This window comes from Leguminivora glycinivorella, chromosome 1, assembly GCF_023078275.1.
Source record: "Leguminivora glycinivorella isolate SPB_JAAS2020 chromosome 1, LegGlyc_1.1, whole genome shotgun sequence".
NCBI classification, from domain to species: Eukaryota; Metazoa; Arthropoda; class Insecta; order Lepidoptera; family Tortricidae; genus Leguminivora; species Leguminivora glycinivorella.
The window spans coordinates 17,637,635-17,658,298 of NC_062971.1; the positions used below are offsets into that span (position 1 = coordinate 17,637,635).

At 37.2% G+C, this 20,664-nt stretch overlaps 1 protein-coding gene across 1 annotated transcript in view; it reads left to right on the forward strand.

Moving 5' to 3' along the window:
• LOC125229490 (protein peste-like) overlaps positions 1–20,445 on the forward strand; it is a 48,718-nt gene extending 28,273 nt beyond the window's left edge. Inside the window, exons 2-10 of the mRNA XM_048134342.1 lie at positions 8,406–8,537; positions 11,601–11,739; positions 12,060–12,217; positions 14,779–14,994; positions 15,489–15,620; positions 15,981–16,152; positions 16,609–16,811; positions 17,089–17,162; positions 19,148–20,445. Coding sequence (XP_047990299.1) covers positions 8,418–8,537; positions 11,601–11,739; positions 12,060–12,217; positions 14,779–14,994; positions 15,489–15,620; positions 15,981–16,152; positions 16,609–16,811; positions 17,089–17,162; positions 19,148–19,418 — 1,485 coding nt within the window. The 5' untranslated portion in view covers positions 8,406–8,417 and the 3' untranslated portion in view covers positions 19,419–20,445. The remainder of the gene's footprint in view (positions 1–8,405; positions 8,538–11,600; positions 11,740–12,059; positions 12,218–14,778; positions 14,995–15,488; positions 15,621–15,980; positions 16,153–16,608; positions 16,812–17,088; positions 17,163–19,147) is intronic.
• Positions 20,446–20,664: the final 219 nt, after the last annotated feature.

Below are 20,664 nucleotides of genomic sequence, written 5' to 3' on the forward strand. Positions count from 1 at the left end.
GCATATTGAATTATGTGGTATCTTTATACCTGAGTTAGGATTTTCTATAGTAACTATAGGGTAAACTGACCAGTAACTGGCCACTTAAGCAATTTGGTAACTTTGAGTTTATTTTTTACCTAATTTTGACGATAAATCATTTTCTTTGTGACACTTATGTACAAAAAGGATCATGGTCTTGTTTTCTCTGTAAGTTATTTTAAAATTAAACAAGGTTTTCATAGATAAAATTAAGTTTAGTCAAAAATTGACCTATTTCACCAGTAACTGGTCACAAAATTTAGTAACTGGCCGTTAGTATACCATTTATTGGCCATATACACTATTATTGGACAATTCGCTTGTAATTATTAAATTATTCATCTATAATCACAACATGCGTATGAACTGAACATTATATAAGTAACTCTTGGGTTATGATGATAAAAATATAAAAAAAAACGTATTTAGCAATAGTAATAATGGCTCACTTGGATCACTTATACTATATTTACTATAGCATCGTTATTTTGTCAAGGCCTAGCTAAAAACCATGTTCTTTGGCTTCTTTAAAAATCGATATAAACAGATTATTGTCATTAACGTCTGTTGGGTCTGTGTTGCTTTCCTTGTAGCACTTATGACATAGGGCAAAAAATGAAATGATTCATTCAGCGGGTACAGAATGCGTGTGCTCGTTTCTGCTTCAATATCCCACAAAGAGCCTACGTCACTCCGTTTTTGAATGATTATAGCATTCTTAAAATGCTCCACCGTCGCAAACTTCATCTGGCGTGTCTTCTTTTTGGTCGTGTTTTCTCTGTTTTTGGGCAAAGGTTAAAACCCGTTTCATTAAACACTCTTCGAGGATCCTGAATCACTTGTACCTATTAGTTTCTCTTCTTTAAAATATTGCCTAATTTCATTGAACCATTTTTCTGAAACACAGGCGCTAGTATTCGTCACTCCTTCGGAAGTTCGGATTGATAAAATAGGATACCGTTATATAAAAGCCCTTAAACCATACTTCTCCCGGTTTACCATAACGAAAGGGGTTTATTCTGGGATTCACCTTCAAAAAATCCTCGATACAAGTTTGTACTACTCCCTTTTTCAGAGGAAACCCACGTCTGGCTGATTCTATAATTAAACTACATATGTCCTGAATTAAATTTTAATGTAGGATTGCGAAGCCTAAACTGGATACTACTACTACCTACTTCTTGGTACCCCAAATCGTTTAGCAGCTGCCCGACAAGAACCATAATTTTATAGGACAAATTGAACAGCTTTATCTATAGCTGCTTTAGCATATTTTCGTCTTTTTGGCATAGCGTATATGATTATTGACATAATATAACCTCGAAACCTGTAAAACAAATAGTATCCGTTCAGTAACTGGCCACGCCACTGGCCACCTATGCTAGTTACTGCATTTTATCACTGAATGATACCAGTATTTTTGTATTGAAAACTGCACTTTATAATGAATATGAATATGGTAGATTTTTGAAAAAAGAAGAATATTACAAAAATTACTAGTTACTGGCATAGGTGGCCAATTTCTGATCTTATTACAAAACAAACATTTAGTAACTAACCACCCCCCCAAATTTAAATTTTAATTCATTTTAGGCAAAAAACGAATTATAGGCATGTTACTTACCTTTCAGACATCTGAAATAACGCAATAGAAATAGGTACACTACCGAATTTTGTACAAAAACACAATTATTAAAAAATCAAGTCCGTTAACAAATCCTTAAGCTATGATGGTACTTTTCAAAATAAGTGCGCCGACTGTAAACAAAGTTACAAAAATTTTAACGCTAGTGTCAATAGGATATTAAATGTGTACTAAAACGAAAGCTTATTGATGTAGTAATGTCTTTCAATATCGGTAGATGGCGTACAATGCATTGAACCCTTATTTCGAGAAAATGAAACCTATGGGTGCCAGTTACTAAAGGTGGCCAGTTACACCTTGGTTTACCCTATATAGAGTACCGGGTAGTGATTTTAAACTGTTCATAGAAAAACTTGAATGCCTATTGTGTAAATTAACTCTACGTACCCGAAATTTAAAACAAAAACTATTCGTTGCAGGTGACTTCAATATAAATATTTTGAATAATGACTCATCAACAATAGCTTTTAAGGAAACTCTAAGTAAGTTTAATATGTTTTTGACAATATTTGAACCCACCAGGATTACAAATCAAAGTCAAACTTGCATAGATAATATACTAACTAACCAACGACAGTGCGTCTCTAAAATTATGAATATGGGGCTTTCTGATCACACTGGTCAAATCATTAAAATACCTACTAGTGTTAGCTTTCACGAAAAGTTTTGGTATGTACACACTAGAAAAATTGATGCGAACATAGAGATATTTATAAAATATTTATCTCAAATAAGTTTTTTACATGTCTATGAGAAAACAGACGTAAACTTAGCTTACGAAGCATTTATAGACCTTTATCAACTGATATATAATCTCTGCATACCTTTAGAACGAATAAAAAAAACTTATAAAAGGAATAGTATATTATATAACGGTAACGTTATGAAGGCTATAAAAGTTGAGTACCGCGGTTAGGCCACGAGTGCTTGCCGAGTGGCCTAAGTAAGGTACGAGACTTTTATAGCCTTCATAATGTTACGATTGTATACTATACTTTTTCTACGACAGCCACATAAATACCTATTCAAGAATAATAAAATGGGTTAGTTACTTACTTCATATAATGAATGGGAATATTTGTGTGGATCGTCGTAGCATTGAGTATTCTGTCCACAAAATGTTGATGGTGAGATATTGTTGCACAATTCTTCAAAATATGCCAACAATGCGATTTCAGAGAAAGTTGAAACATTTTTTTGCAATTTCCATGTCATAAAACAATCATAACATTTTTGCTACGCTGTATCCGACTTTTCAGGTAACAAATTGTCAGTCACTTTGAGCGCCATAGCCTTGATTTCTTTGGGAGTATATTGTTCACCAGAATCACTCATAATTACTTAAGTTTTTGCACAACGTCGACTTAAAATAAAGTATAAAACACTAAAATAGTTCAAATAATTTTTTAAAAAGTTTACAAATGCGGGAACCAATAATGCACAGCCAGAGAATGCTCAACCCAAGAATTTACGACCCAGGAATTGGCGTCCATGATGTACGAGAGTTCTTAGACCGTGAATTGATGGGTTGGGCATTCTCGGGCTGTACACGTTTGGTCCGGGCGATAATTCGAAGCCACTTTTTTTACAGGGCGGCAGTATTGTACGACCCCGTAATTCGCGTCCAAAAAGTGGACGCCGATTTTGGGCTGTACATTTCTGGGTCGTACATTAACCGAACTCTTCATGCCATAGACAAGAGAAATAGAAAATAAGCCGGTTTTCAATTACGAAAAATGTGGTTGCGTTCAAGAATATTTAAATGTCAAATGTAAAATTATTTGATAAACTTATGATTTTTACCTTTGTTTTGCAATATCTAATATGTAAAACGCATTTCAGTTTATTTTTTCATCTTGATTTAAATTATGAACCTAAATATTATATTATTTATTAAGAGTTATTTATTATTGCAAATGAAAACATACCTGATAAATGGAAGTTGTACTTTTAAAAATAAACTTACAGAACTCCTATATTCATATGAATACTGCTCAGCAGTTATCATTTGAACCTATAGACAAATAGACTTTTCTATCGTTACTCAAATGAACTTAATTTGGATACCGCTGACAATAATCTAATTGACAGATTTAAGTGCTGGAGTAGAAAAACCTAATTGGAAGACGGTAGGAATAATTAAATCATGTAAAATAAAACGCTCAATGTATTTGCTAAATCAAAAAAATCCTAAGAACGGCTACATACAGAGATATAAAAGGTATTGCAGGGTTCTTAAAAAAGTAATTAGAAAATCAAAAATAATAGCAAACGATAAATACATACATGACAGTGTTAATAAAACTAAAGCTATGTGGGGCCTTATAAAACAACACACCTCAGCCACAAATACCATTCCTCCTTCAATTGAGAAATTAACTTTAGATTGTAAAACTATAAAGGAACCACAAGAAATTGCTGATACATTCAATAAATTTTTCACTGATCCGCAAACCAATTTCTCACACAGTTTACAAGACTACAAACTTATGACCGATAAGGTGTGTAATAGTATGTATGTAGTGCCCGTTGATGCGTATGAAATAAGAAAAATAGTAGCATCTTTAAAGAATAAGAAAAGTTCTGGACATGATGGCATTCCCATGAAACTTATTAAATCAAGTATTGACTACATAGCTGATCCTCTTGTCCATATTATTAATCTTATGTTAAGCACAGGTATATTTCCAAATTCCTTAAAAAAAGCGATCATAAAGCCATTGCATAAAAAGGGCGCTATGGATAACATAAATAATTACAGACCTATTGCTTTGTTGTCTAGTTTCTCTAAAATTTTCGAAAAAGTGATTTATATAAGACTAGATAACTACTTGAATTATAAAAAAATCTTGAATCCAAATCAATTTGGATTCCAAAAACAAAAATCTACTTCTCTGGCAATTTTTAAAATGTTTAAGGGCATATGGGATACAGTTAATGATAAGCAACCTTGTGTATCTTTGCTTTTAGACATGTCTAAAGCTTTTGACTGCGTCGTACACGATATACCTACTCTTAAAACAGTTAGACAATATTGGAGTAAGAGGTCACGTTCTCGGATTACTTAAGTCATATTTAAAAAATAGACAACAAGCTACTATGGTAACCAATTACTCCAAAGAACTTAAAACATTAATTGATACTCTTTCGACTTTTGAAACTTCTAATACAGGGGTACCTCAAGGTAGTGTCCTGGGGCCTCTCTTGTTCTTAATATATGTTAATGAATTTCCTAAAATTGTTGACGAATTGTGCGTGTTGTTTGCGGATGATGCCACTATACTTTTTTCTGGGGATATATGTAACACACCACATATGGAGAATAATATAAATTCAACCCTTAAAAATGTAATAGATTGGCTTCATTCACTTAATCTTAAAGTCAACTTAAATAAAACTAAATACATTCAGTTTAGACATTATAATACAACTCCTATAGAGTTAAATATTACGGAAGGCGGAACAACAATAGAAGAAGTTAGTAATATTCGTTTCCTGGGTGTCACTATTGATACTTTCCTAAACTGGAAAGAGCATATTGCTCGAATTAATAAATTGATTTCCAGCCAATGTTACGCTTTATCGATCTTATCGAGTACTTGTTCTGAAAATATTGTCAGAAATACCTATTATGCAAATGTTTTTCCACTGCTATCCTACGGAATTATTTTCTGGGGAAATTCTGTAGATGTAGAAAGTACTTTTCTTTTACAAAAAAGATGCGTGCGCACTATATACCGTATGAGTACTGAACAATCAGTTCGGAATATATTTAAAGATAAAAGACTACTCACTCTTACGGGTATTTATGTTTTAGAACTTTGTACTTTTGTTAAAAATAATTTCGAATATTTCGCTAAAAAATCGTCATTAAGAGACAATCTAAGAGAAAAGTACAAGTATAATTTAGTGTGTCCAAAGGCTAAAAATACTTTGTTCTACAAAAGCGCCTACTTTACTTCTATTAGAGTATTTAATGCCTTGCCTAATTATATTAAAATGTTAGATGGTAAGAAATTTAAATTTAAGTTGAAAAAGTTTCTTACGGATAATATTTTTTATAGCCTCAAAGAATTTTTCGAAGTGCTGGAGGCAGATAGTGAAATGTATTAGATTCTAAGATGTTACAATGTATATAGTTGTTATTTATTTTTTAAGATTCTATATTGTACGTTCGTAACGAGCAACTGTTGATACTTTGTTTTTGAAATATTGAACACCTTTATGTACACAGCTTACAATAAATAAATTACTTACTTACTTACTTACAGTTAAGTGGTACGTAAAAGTGAACACTAGAATCTGTTCAATGAGTTTTCATTTAATAATCACATAAACAGGGTGTTTTTACGTAGCAAATTTGTTTTTCCGTTTTCTCCAAAAAAACATCGTAAAAGCTATAATGTTTCACGGTTTAATATACTCCAGAGACCGAGTACTATCAGCTGTAAAAATATCTGCATCTAATAAATTAGGACCTTATATAGGCAGTTTCTTGTTTGCAATCATATTGCAATTATAAGTGTAGAACCAATGGCTTTATGTAACGTACTTGGTATTTATTTAATTTCAAAAATATGCACACTCTTGATGGTATTATTCGATACACTGAACGGTCTCCGGAGTATTCAATAATTATGTTTTGATAAACTCTCCGTATTCTATGAATTTTACAATATCTACTTGAGCAACACTTGAACAAATATACTTATGAGACATAAATTTATCTGTTCGTGTTGTATATTTTGGCTGTCGCTGTTTTGCAGCTTGGAATGGCCTAAATCATATTTTCCCCAAATATTTTTGCGTTTTTTTATTTTTTAACCCCCGACGCAAAAACGACGGGGTGTTATAAGTTTGACGTGTCTGTCTGTCTGTCTGACTGTTTGTTTGTTTGTCTGTTTGTCTGTCTGTGTGTGTGTCTGTCTGTGGCATCGTAGCTCCCGAACGGATGAACCGATTTATATTTAGTTTTTTTTGTCTGAAAGCTGAGAGTCGAGAGTGTTCTTAGCCATGTTTCATAAAAATCGGTCTACTATGTCGCAGTCGGGGGTTTTTTCAAAATGTTAATCTTGTGGTTAGGTTATTATTTATTAACCGCCGCCTCAATTATGTTCATTCGTTACTGGACCGATTTTGAAAAATTTTTTTTTTGATTGAATATATATGCATACAGATTGGTCCCATTTTTCTCAGAACCCAGTTCTGATGATGGGATCCTGGAGAAATCGAGGGAACTCCTCAAATTTGAAAGGCATACATATGGTGATTTTTGTGTTTTTTAAGGAACAGCATGTATTTACGTACAGAACAGTGACTTTTGGTGCAGTGGAACTGCTGATGATGGTCAGAACGGAACTCCTCAAATCTGAACGGCACGCTCATAGTGACTTTGGTATTTTTATAAGAACAGCATGCACTTCCGTCCAGAACAGTGACATTTGGTGCAGTGGAACTGCTGATGATGGTCAGAACCGAACTCCTCAAATCTGAACGGCACACTTATAGTGATTTTGGTATTATAATAAGAACAGCATTCACTTACGTCCAGGACAGTGACATTTGGTGCAGTGAAACTGCTGATGATGGTCAGAACCGAACTCTTCAAATCTGAACGGCACACTTATAGTGACTTTGGTATTTTTATAAGAACAGCATGCACTTACGTCCAGGACAGTGACATTTGGTGCAGTGAAACTGCTGATGATGGTCAGAACCGAACTCCTCAAATCTGAACGGCACGCTTATAGTGACTTTGGTATTGTTATAAGAACAGCATGCACTTACGTTCAGAACAGTGACATTTGATGCAGTGGAACTGCTGATGATGGTCAGAACCGAACTCCTCAAATCTGAACGGCACACTTATAGTGACTTTAGTATTTTTATAAGAACAGCATGCACTTACGTCCAGAACAGTGACATTTGGTGCAGTGGAACTGCTGATGATGGTCAGAACCGAACAACTCAAATCTGAACGGCACACTTATAGTGACTTTGGTATTTTTATAAGAACAGCATGCACTTACGTCCAGAACAGTGACATTTGGTGCAGTGGAACTGCTGATGAAGATCAGCACGGAACTCCTTAAATCTAAAAGGCACACTTATAGTAACTTTGGTATTTTTATAAGAATAGCATGCATTTAAGTTCAGAACAGTGACATTTATTTAGTTATGTTTGTTAAGAATATTGAGTTTTCAAGTCAAATTTTGTCAAGCTTCGATTTCTTATAATCGGATTCATGAGGAATTGAAGAAACTCCTCAAACCTTAACGGTATACGTATATTCATTTGTGTTGCCATCAAATAATTAAAGTATTAAAAGCCGTTTTAAAAAATACCTACACATACCTACATACTTAATCCAACATTCGCAATTAGCTTTCACCAGAACCCCAAAGGCGGCGGTTTTTTTTTTCTTAAAAATTATTATAAGAACAAGTGACATATGTTTTTATTTTTACATCATGATGTCACGTCAATACACATTTTGAAAAAATGTAGGCATCATCAATGTAGTTATGATAGTATTTATTAAAATTACTAAAATTATTAAAAAGTCGAGGTACGATTCTTAGTAACATGAAGAATCCTATATAAATCATCCTTGATATACTATACATATAAAAGCTCATATTGTATATACGTTTGTACATTACATAGTATAGGATTGTAGGTTTAATTATACTTTTCCTGGTTGTATATTTTTAACTTGTTATTTTTGGTGTATTGCAGGAAGCGTGAGCGATGCGCGGGCGCACGCCGCGCTGGCGCTGCGTATTCGCCATCGTGTGCGCACTGCTCGCCGCCGCCGGTATCGCCATCTCACTCTCCTGGGGCCGGGTCTTCGACTCCGTGCTGGCGCGAGTGAGTTACATGTTACAGGAGAAATTAACTGATGTTAGTCTACCATCTTGGTCTTCTTCAGCCTTCAATATCGCGGCTGCGAGTGCGTTACATGCTGCAGGAGAAACTAACTGCTGTTACCATCATCGTCTTGGTCTTTTGGGCCTTCGATTTTGCGCTGGCAAAGTGAAGGGTGTAAATTCCGCCATGTGAACACTAAATTCTGTTTGCCGCTAGAAGTTGCCGACCCGTTCTTCTAAGACTGGATCTTTAACTCCGTGGCCAAACGTGCGCCACAAAAATAAGCTATACTTTGTAATAGGGTTGACAAAGTTAAATCCATCTAGGAAACACAAAATGATATTTCTCACCTTCCTCGTAAGTGCGGGTTTGTGAATAATCCGTGCTTGTTATACGGTTTTATGAACTATTCAATGATAATAAATAAGATATATGAAATATACTTAGTAGAAAATCGGCCAAAACTTTATCACGTTTTATTCAAGGGCGCACGCGGGAAGCCCCACAAGCCCTTGTAATCTCCACACGGCACGGGGTTAACGAAGTGCTATTTGACTTGATGGTTCACGTGGTTCATTACCATTTCGCCCTTCACAACCAATTCAAGGTAGCATTGGTAAAATTAGCTAGTTATTTATAACAAGTTCTTAAAGGTGACTACTACCTAGAGATAGGTATTTTAGGGTTGAATTCGTAGCAATTGACCCTCATCAAACTATTCTTAAGACACTTACAAAAAAACAGTTTAAGTTGTTTTATTAATCAACTAAAATTATTTAGTTTACGAAGTAGGTATTCTATAATAAATATTTACCTAAAGGACTAATTAATGTATTATCACTTGTACCATATCTCAATACATAGTTCGCATCCCAGTGACCTTCGTACGTCAATCTGTCCTATTTATGTAATTCATTAACCCGATTGCTTACGTTCACCTTTTCCAGCCTTCAAGGACCATCGGGTCCCGAGAGGACTCACCGGCCGTGTCCAATATTAAGTAATGGGTAAAATACCCTGAATCTGGGGAGGCAATAAATGAGACAGGGTCAAGGTTGGCACGCTACGTCCAGTAGCGAACATGTCCTTGTCCACACTAATCTGTAACAATACGAAAACAATCTTACGATAACTTAATAGACATAACTTGGTAGTTATCTGTTTTTATTACTTTATGAATTTTATGATGATTTTGAGTAAGTATCTGGATCTTTCTCGGCGGTGTATTAATATCAATATCAAGTATGCCGTAAATTCACTCACATCTCATTCATAAATATCGACTGCTAAAGATTTGTCAAATCTAACCGTAATATAAATATCTTGACACGAGGCAGAGCACGCGTTTTCGTGGGTACAACGATCCCTTCTCCTTTGCATTGTGTGAGTCAAGTGCAAGTTAATTTAGAGCCTACAGCTCTTTCAATTGTAATAAACCTTTGACCTTGTTATTACTTATTTGCAGATTTTACGACCATCTCCATTTTGAGAATTTTTAAAGTGTACCGTAGCTCTGCAGACACAAACGAAGACAATACTTATTGCCTTAGGACATATTTGTTAAAGAATGCACTTATAGTAATTAAGTAGCACTCGGACAAAAGTGGGAATTAATCACTCCAATAAGTCAGCTTTACCTTGACTTCAATTTGTTTAATACGAGAACCGGGATAAGCTGCCAGTTGGTCGGGTCAAACGATCAGTTGATCCAACCGACATGTCCATTGTCCAATCATATTGATGATTGATTGGTGATTTGCGCAGTTGACGGTCATGCGCATGATCATTAATTGATGCTTTCTATCAATTACAATCCACCAAGTGGCATCTGGCAAAAATTGGCTGACGTTATGTTTTGGTTATTATATAACAGAAGCAAAGACCTTGTTGTTATAACTCCTGTATAAGTAACAGAAATGATTTATTTTCGTGTAGATGTCTTTTTCTGTTTCATAATTATTGAATGTTTTCGTTAACGTCAGCTATATAGCAGTGTAATGTAAATAATTATATTTTCCCCTCACTAGCTCGGAAACACGTGTTTTGTTCTTTAATACCAGCGGGTAAAAACGCATTTTATCCACTAGTGGGTAAAGTAATTTGACCTTGAATATAATCAAATTAACTGCTTTAAAATTGATAAAAGTAGGTGAATCTAGTAATAAAGATGATTTACCACCTGTGGAACTACTGGAAGCAGTGATAAACGCATTTTTTTGCGTTGTAGTTTCCTCGCTATAGTAAGGGGAAAAGTTTTGTGTTACACTCGGGTGCAAATGTATTTTACTTCTCGTGTGTTAAAAAACTCGCAAGTTCAGGATTCTATGCTCGAACCACTCGCTTCGCTCGTGGTTCAACTATAGAATCCTTTCACTTGCTCGTTTTTCAATTCCACACTCGGCGTTAAAATACAACTTTGCCCCCTTGTATAACAAATAACTATTATTGGGTCTTACCCGTTACATAACCATTAGACTTCAGCTCCCCGCCGCAATCACAAACTTCTAGTCTGGAAAAATTCAACGACTATAAATTGCCTTTTGCTTATACCTACCTATATAAGTTCTTTGGCATGATTGGCATGAATCATACTGAACGTGTCTTCAACACTTAGGGCCACTTGCACCAAAGAAAATGCAGGGTTAACCCACCATTTTATATGGAATTTGACAGATGACAGCTCACTAACCTGAGTTAAGTGGTTGGTGCAAGTGGGCCTTAATGAAATAAAGATCCTGGGAGCCTGAGGTCAACTTAGCAACTAATTCCAAGAATTGGCATAGGCACTCGAATTAACGAAAGACAGCCGTGTCATCTGACCTTCCAACTCAGAGGGAAAATTAGGCCTTGTTGCCTATAGGCCTTTTCTTCGACGATAAGCAAGTGGCAAATGATTACATGATGTTTCGTAAGTACATAAGTTCCGAAATTTCATCGGTAGGGGCTGGGGTTTGAACTCGCGACTTTGCTTGAAAGTCGTACATTTTTACCGCTAATTCACCAGCGCTTCTCAATCAAAGGTAGGTACCTATTAAATCTACATATGGCATAATTTGGTTTCAGCAAGTGGCCCTGGTGCCTGGGTCCCGGTCGTACCACGAGTGGGTGGCGCCAACGGTGCCGCTCTTTATGGACGTCTACCTCTTCAACTGGACCAATTCGGCGAATTTCCCGGAGGAAAAACCTAACTTGGTGCAGTTGGGTAAGTCCTACCATATCAAGTGTATACAATATAGGTCGTAATACCAAAACCAAAAAAGAAGTCTAGATCTTGGTTGACGTTGAATGATTTGTATCCTTACACGGTGTCCTATCTTCCGATTTTCGTTATATGTAATGATAAAATTAATTATCCATGTAATTGAAGGTACCATTTAAAAATTATGATCATCCATCTTTAATAGAGAAAATTTGAATTTGCATAATATATCAAAGTACCAATTTTTTACTCTAAACGCAAAAAAGTCCGTTGCCCATGCAGATAAAAATAAGGAATATAGTTGTAACGATTTTCATTTCCAGGTCCATACCGCTTCAAAGAGCACCGGCAGCACGTGAACCTAACGTGGCACGTGAACAACGGCTCCGTGGCCTACCGCACGCTGCGCAGCTGGCACTTCCACCCCTCCAGCAACGGCAGCCTCGACGACAACGTCACCATGCTCAATATTATAGCTGCAGTGAGTAGACATTTCCAGGCCCATGTGACCGTGACGTGGCACGTGAACAACGGTTACGTGGCCTACCGCACACTGCGCAGCTGGCACTTCCACTCCTCCAGCAACGGCAGCCTCGACGACAACGTCACCATGCTCAATATTATAGCTGCAGTGAGTAGACATTTCCAGGCCCATGTGACCGTGACGTGGCACGTGAACAACGGCTCCGTGGCCTACCGCACGCTGCGCAGCTGGCACTTCCACCCCTCCAGCAACGGCAGCCTCAACGACTACGTCACCATGCTCAACATTATACCTGCAGTAAATTAACATCTTAATTTTCTGCTGGCTGCGGCCACTTCAACTTTTATACAGGGTCTATTTTAAGAAATAGGTAATTAATATCTATCCGGTGGATACATTTTTCTAATACCCCGTCTTCCTTTTATTGTCCCAACGACAATGTGATTTTCCAAGGTTATGTCTCCCGTCTGGCCAAGTGAACTACTGCAATATTTCAATTCAGCATCACAATTGGGCTGGGTTTGGGCCTGCCTATTGTAAATTAAGATTGTTTTTTTTTATGATTTCTATCGGTTTGTAAACTTTTTAGCTAAGCAAGAAATGTGGTTATTACGACATAGCACTTCAAGTCTTCAAGAAGACCTATGTCTTCTACTGTTAACAATATATTTACCAGGGGAAAAAAAGCCCATATTCAACCATTTGTTACGATTGCAAAGTGGTTTTGATAAGACCCTGAATAAGAGTTTTGAATGATTCACGGTTATTTTCATTAGACTTATATTGACCGGGATATAGACCGTGATTACCTTTTTGATTTTTGTCGAGCTCCCGATATTTCGACGCAGTTGCATGCATCATGATCACGGAAAACTGACGAAGGCGGGTGGATGTTAAAGTTGTATAGACAGCGCGCGATCTACCCTCCATCGCGCGCGTCGGCTGCGTTCACTTTCAGCGTTACCACTGGTCTCGTTCACACTCGATGGTCTGTCCAAACACACTACACTCACAGTGTCACTACGTTTGTTCAATTCTGACTTCACCGGTTTTTTACACAAACAAATCACTGGATTCCATACATTAGATAGTTTGAAGCCATCCTCACGATTGAAATTTTTATATTTGTGAATCTCAATGGCTTCTAATATAAGTCTAAAGACCCTGAATGTTGCTTACACTGATTGTTGCATGCATAATGTTTTCCCTGCAGTTGTTCGTGAGAAACGCGATGACCATCAAGGTCACGTCAAAACCACTTAAATATCAAAACAAATTTTAACATGTGAATCGGGCTCCGGAATACTTCCCTAATTAACAAAAATAACTTAATCTGTTAATATTTAGGATGCATAGTCAGTGGTAGAAAAAAAATAAAACAATTAAATGAACTTGTTTTTAAAGTTTCATAAGTACGATTTGTAATTAGTGTAAGTAATTACTTATTTGCATGTTATTAACTCTGCTCAATTTTATTACTCGTGGTTGATGTCAACGACTTTTCTTATTTACGAGTCAAACGTTTGCATATGTGTGTGACTATGTGTACACATACGTCCAGGCCCCGTAGCCGAATGGCATTCGATAGAGATAGATATCTACTAGCGCTTCGTTTCGTGAGCGTATTATTCCAAAATTACCAAAAAGAAAAAGTTTTGATCCTGTACCATTGCGCAACTCTTAACAAGCGGCCGGTATATCGTTAAAATTCTCGTAATCCCGATATACTGTTACATAAAAGGATAACGAGCGACTAGCTCTGGGCTCATTTTTGCTTTCAGAACATTAATTTATTAACACCCTTTGAATGGTAAGCTTTCAATGCTTCAGTGAGCTCGATTACCAAGACCTTTCAGATCGCAACTTTTGTTCCCAAGAGTCAGGTCCGAATCGGAAACGTAATGTAACTGCGTATCGTTTATCTTTTGATAGGTATACAATTTAATACTAACATATGTATATGTTTGTATCGGGTAACATACAAGTAGCAGTAGCAATAACATGTTTGTATAAGTAATGAGTAGGTACCTAATAACGCAAACGGACAGCTTTATGCATTAGATTAGGTACGAAAAGGTGTATTCAAGTCATAAACGGCTGTCGTCATCATCAATAATATTTTTTAAATAAAAATAGTTAGTTGTGGAATGAGCTACCTTCTGAGGTGTTGCCCTTGCGCTATGACATGGTGTTCTTCAAGAATCAGGTTTTTAGGGTTCTCAAAGGTCGGAAACGCATAAGTGGCTCCCCTGATGATGCTTTATGTCCATGGGCGACGATGACTGCTTCCCATCAGGCAGCTCGTCTGCTCGTTTGCTGCCTATATCATAAAAAAATTACCTACGCAGAACCAATAGATTGGTCTAAGATATTTAAATTGGTCTAAGATTTATATTGACCGGATTTTTTATTTTATTTTAGTCGAACTTCCGATATTTCGACGCAGATATCTGCATCATGATCGCGGAAAAGTACGATTACGATCACGAAACTGACTGGGAATCGTTCAATACTCTTTTTGTTTATGATAGTAGCTTACCGTTACATTTCCATTCCAGTCAGCGATCTATCGCGCCCGGAACTGGGGCTTCTTGGAGCAGAAGATGCTCTCCATGTCTCTGGCCATGTTCGGGCAGCACATGGTAGTCTCGAAGCCGGCGCTGGAGCTCCTGTTCGACGGCTATGAAGACGCCATCTTGGATGTGGCCAAGACCCTGCCGGCCAGCGCCACCGGCGGCGCCCCGCCTGTTGACAGATTTGGACTATTCTACGAAGTATGTATGTGTTTTTCTTTCAGATTGAATAGAGTTTTGTATGTTTATATTAATCCAAAAGCAGTAGGTATTCATTCTGGTATAAAGACTTCGGCATGCTCCGTTTAGGGCCACTTGCACCAACGAAAATAGATTTTATCTGGAATTTGACAGGTGACAGCCCACTAACCCTGAGTTAAGTGGTTGGTGCAAGTGGGCCTTAGAGAAAAAAAAAATTAGGGATTTACCTAAAATTCGAGTCAGATTAGTAGAGCAGAGTTAATATTGCATAGACCTGACGCGGGCTATACCTCATCATATGGCATAATGGACCATTGAAATGTATACGAGGAAGATGCCTCGATGTAATATAATACAATATAATATAATGTAATATAATAGTCAAATTCCAGGAATATTTTCAACAATCAAGTAGGAATGTTTCAATAAGAATAGCTGCGTAAATATTCTTAATAGAATACAGTAGCTACATGTCGTCATTGTATTGTTTTCAGAGGAATAACTCAATCACGACCGATGGCTATATGGAAGTGTCTACAGGGGTGGACAGCGGCACGCTGCCCGGTCAGGTGCTGCGGTGGAACTACGAGGACAGCCTGCCGTATTACAATGGGGAGTGCGCCAAGGTAAAAACCAGCCAATTAACGAAACAGCCGACAAGCTTGTAAATTAAAAAAGAAATGTATAGTATAAGTTAATTGTCAAACATTAATCAATCGTACCAAAGTGAAGACGATGAATTAAGGATCATTCATAAAGTACTTACGTAACATTCAATATACCTGCAAACTAACTCCCATGGAGCACTAAGGGTTAGTGACCACTTAATTAATGCCCTTAATTCTTGCTAATCAGACACTAATATCATAATCTTGTGTAACAGAACTAAAGCATAAGAAAGGCTTCATACACGCTTCATCAACCAGTCAAGACTATTAGCAATACTTAGAGGTCATTGTGCTTAAATGAGATCAAAATGATTCCAGCTGAAGGGTAGCGCAGGGGAGTTTCTACCGCGAGACCTGACGGAGCAGTCGACGGTGACGGTATTCGTGCCGGACCTGTGCCGCTCCATCCAGCTCACGCATCAGCGCAGTGGAGAGTTCGGAGGCCTGCCATATCACCGCTACTCCGTCGCGCCGGATAGCTTCGATAACTGTGAGGTTCTTAAAACATATCTTTTTTAGTTTTTCTTCAGCAAAAGCAAAGCAAAAGCAAAGCAGAGCAGAAAGGATTCCTCCTTCTGGCAGTCTGGGAGCGCTATTCTTCAATAAGTATCTAAAACATCAACAGCCACAAGAAATCTTCCAAGGGTTCGAAAAAAAATACCTGGGTTCTAAATTGCGTTACGAAAGCGTTACTTGAGAAGTCGATGATACCCAATTACATCGTCACGAATCTAACAATGGATAAATTTACTTATAGAATCCTCGCGGAAAAATGAATACTAAAGCGGTCTCGATTAAAAACAATAAGTAATAATTTGTTCTCATTAGCCTCACTAGGATTTTAGTTGTCAACAAAAAAACAACAATGGAACGGGAAGCCTTACTTTAAGCGAGCGTCTATACTTACGATGGCTAGAAGTTTTAGCATACATGCATTATGTTTCAGCAACGTCCTCCCACCACAACACGTGCTTCTGCAACGGTGATTGCTCGTGGGGCGGAGTCATGAATGTGTCGGCGTGCCGCTACGGGTCGCCGTCGTTCATCTCACTCCCACACTTCCTGCACGCCGACCCGGGGCTAGTAGCCGCCGTCTCCGGCTTGCAACCGGACGAGGACAAACACTCCTTCTACTTCTCAGTAGAACCGGTGAGTAGGCACACTACAACGGCGACTGCTCGTGGGGTGGGGTCATGAACGTATCAGCGTGCCGCTACGGGTCGTCGTCGTTCATCTCGCTACCGCACTTCCTGCACGCCAACCCGGGGCTAGTAGCTGCCGTCTCCAGTTTGCAACCGGAACCTTGACAGAGAAGAACGATCGCTGCTTGCATGATCTTCCCCGAGGATGTACATTGCCTAACAACGGATCTTTTTGATAGCTCAATCATTAAAAAATGATAAATATTTCAGTATTTCTGTTTCAGAAACTTGGTGTGCCACTAGAGGTTGCCGCTAGGTTCCAGCTGAATGTTCTAATTGAACCGAATCCTAACATCGCGTAAGTTTTATTTTATTATAACTTTATAAGTAAAGGGTGAAGGAAAGTGCAATAATCTTATGCTCAGTCAGACAAAAAAGTGGTTTAGGCCATTTCTCAAAATTTTGGCACCGACAGGTGAAAGATTTGCTTTTTTTTAAATGTCGCATTTTTAAAAAAAAAATTGTAGGGATCGTTTGAATGCATCTCAAACATTTCAAAAATGTCAAAGGCACCGATATCAATTAATTATTTTAGAAGTTATGATCGATTAAAATTCAGGTGAACGACATCATGATCAGGTGAAGGATAAATATACACAGGTTATCGACAACAGCAGCAGGTTAACGACAAATTAGTACAAATTTGTATGACACATTTGACAAGTTAACGACAAGCGTCGCTAACCTGCGTCCGTAGTCGATCACCTGTAGTTTGGTGGTCATTCACCTGATATGGACGTCATTCACCTGCCCATCAGCATTATAATAGTTTTTAACTGCCGCCCAAATCTCAAGGAAGGGGGTCATTAATATTTTATACCCGACCTTAAAATAAAATTATAATATAATAGCTACTCTGAAGTATAATGAAGTGACTTCACTTCAAACAATCACTTGCTTACTGACACGGTAAAAGACTATAATTAAGATTTCATTTTTTAAAGGGGGCAAAAGACAAATGAAAAAATTAAAATATGTAAATAAATCACAGAAGAGTTACTTTTAATTATAGAAATATAAGGATACTCATTATTATTATTATTATAATACTCATATTCTAGATTATGTTTTAATACTCATTATCATTACTTATTGATCCGATTGATCGCCCCTCGTAATGGTTCATCTGGCTTATGACAAGTGATCGACGTGTCGGTTTCCTGTCACTGAGTCGTTCACCTGGCTTTATCGCACAGGTGAAGGACACACACCACAAAAAAGCAACAATCCTTTGAGAAATGCAGCCTAAACCGATATAACAGTAATACTTTTCTCATTTAACGCACAAAACAAATATTGAAGGTGTAAAAAAGTATTATTACGATTGGTAAATTTATCATTATTGTCATTACCCTGTCCCAAAATGTCGTTCACTTGCCTATTTTAGCCAGGTGAACGATGCACAGGTGACCGACAAAATGCCAGTTATTTCGCCAAAACTCAAAAAGTATTTGCCGGACGAACTAAATATTTAGGTGCCTAAAAATAAGCAACAAAATACGAAACATATGTTACAGTTAATGCATTATCTCAAAGAATAACCAGTTTATGATTGACAGAATAACGACTACTTACCCGTTACAAACTCCCGTTCGTGGTAATTAAAAATTTATATTTTCTAATCAAGGCGTAGTGAGCACGTGTCGTTGCTTGCAGCTGATGGCCGATACTGGCGGCTTCGATTCATGCGGGGTGGGGTGGCAGAGGTGGAGTAGGGATCGCACAGTGCTTGCGAGTTTGTCTCGACAGGTCAACGACAAAAACGGCCGTGGACAAACTTTAAAGCCAAATAACTTGGAACATAAGTGTAATATTATTGTCAGATACTCTAGTTTTAAAAGTTAAGGATATATGCAAATAAAATACAGCAATAAAGGTAAGTAAAGTTAATAATTTGTGTACTTTTAACAACTCGAAACATGAGTACTCCGCGTTGGGACACGGAAGGTGAACGACAAAACTTAGTTACAATTATTATTTATTTCATTAATATAACAAAAATCGATTTCAAAGCATCAGGCCTCTATGTAAAAACTGTCTTTTAATATGTATTGATAATTTATTTATGAAGATATTGTATACTAAAAAAAAAGTTCTAACATAAACGTACTGACAGGTGGGGGTGGCAAAATTTTGAGAAATGACCTTTACCACTTTTCGATCTTATTTGTTTGAAATAGAGTCGTAAAATGTCGAAAAGTTCTTGATTGACTGTACAAGAAATTATTTTTTTATCTTCATTAGCAGAGCTGTGCTAAAAAATTCACTTTTATTTATTTGCAGACTATATGAGAAAGTGCCAAAAATGCTCTTCCCGATATTCTGGGTAGAACAAAGAGTGCAAACGGAAGCGAACATCATCGAGGAGCTGACATACGCGCGCGCCATCTTGGATTGGGGCGCGACCGTGTGCGCGTGCGCAGCGCTGCTGCTGCTGGTGCTTGTGGCGCTGGCCACGTGCTGCGTGCCGCGACACAAGTACGCGCGCCCCGCCGACGCCATCATCAGCGAGAAACCGAAGGATGAAGCTGAGGTGAAGCTGAACAATCTGTGATAAAACTGTCATTTTTGATACTGACTGCTCTCAGTATTGTCACTCGATTATGACGCATTATCCCGGTCGATCTAGTCTCGAAGATTAAAAGACATTTGATGCGTTTCGGGAAGTGTAAGCTGCAAGGCAAGGAAGACAAGATATTTTTATATGATATTAGGTGTAAAATGATGTCCAGCTGATGATAAATATATAATATATTTGATAAGATAACATACTTTAAAGATATATAATTTTTTTATAGTGCAATATTATTAAAAACGTCAAACTTCTATGAAATAATGACGTTTATTTAACCTTTGCACAGGCAGGGCTATCAAAATCTCTGCCAACTTTATGTATGTAAGTATCTATATTTGTGTAGGTAAAGCATTTATAACAGTCATAGTCACGAGAATAATCGTCACGACCTCAAACGCATTATTTCCATAACTACGATTTTGAGCATTTTAAATGTTTTTTTTTTGTTTTTAACAAATAAGTACATTATATTATTAACATTTATGTTTCTCGCCAAACTGTCTTGCAGTTTGTTGGTGACTCGTTGGTCGACGATCTACTTAATTGTGAGATAGTAAATAGTTGGGTAGGTTATACCTACATTAAGTACAGTACATGTATGTTGATAATGTAGTTACAATTAGCTATGTACCAATTATTTTTAGATATACAGTTAGTAGTAAGGTACAGTGGCGTAATATCGAATCAAAGAAATGGTCGGGAAATATCGAAACGAATCTTGATATGATTGAAATAATGGCACGTGATTGATGTTTTTATGTGACTATAAATTAGACGACGACGAATTACCCCACTGCACCTTAATGTTGATTGACAATGTGACTCGTTAATCATACATAATATATCATTAGGTGGTGATAATTGTAGGTAAATGTCGACTAAACTGCGACAACAATGGGACATACTAAATACTTGTTTGTACGTGTACAACAAGAGAGCAAAGTTTTTCGAGTACAAGTTGAATCTTGCGTAAGTATATACTGTAAGTAGTCTGATGAAAGTGATGAATCATTACATTATTACTTAAATATCTGGGCAACCGAGCTTCGCTCGGTTCTGTTTCGTATCCTTGACATGTGTCGCCATCTAGTTCAAAAATGAATAGTACCTACATCGAGCGAAAGAATTCTCAGCCTTAACAACACAACTACTCCACACGAGATGGCGCGCATTTCGCCACAAAAACTCAAATAGTGTATTTTTCTATTCGTTTTAGCCTTGATTG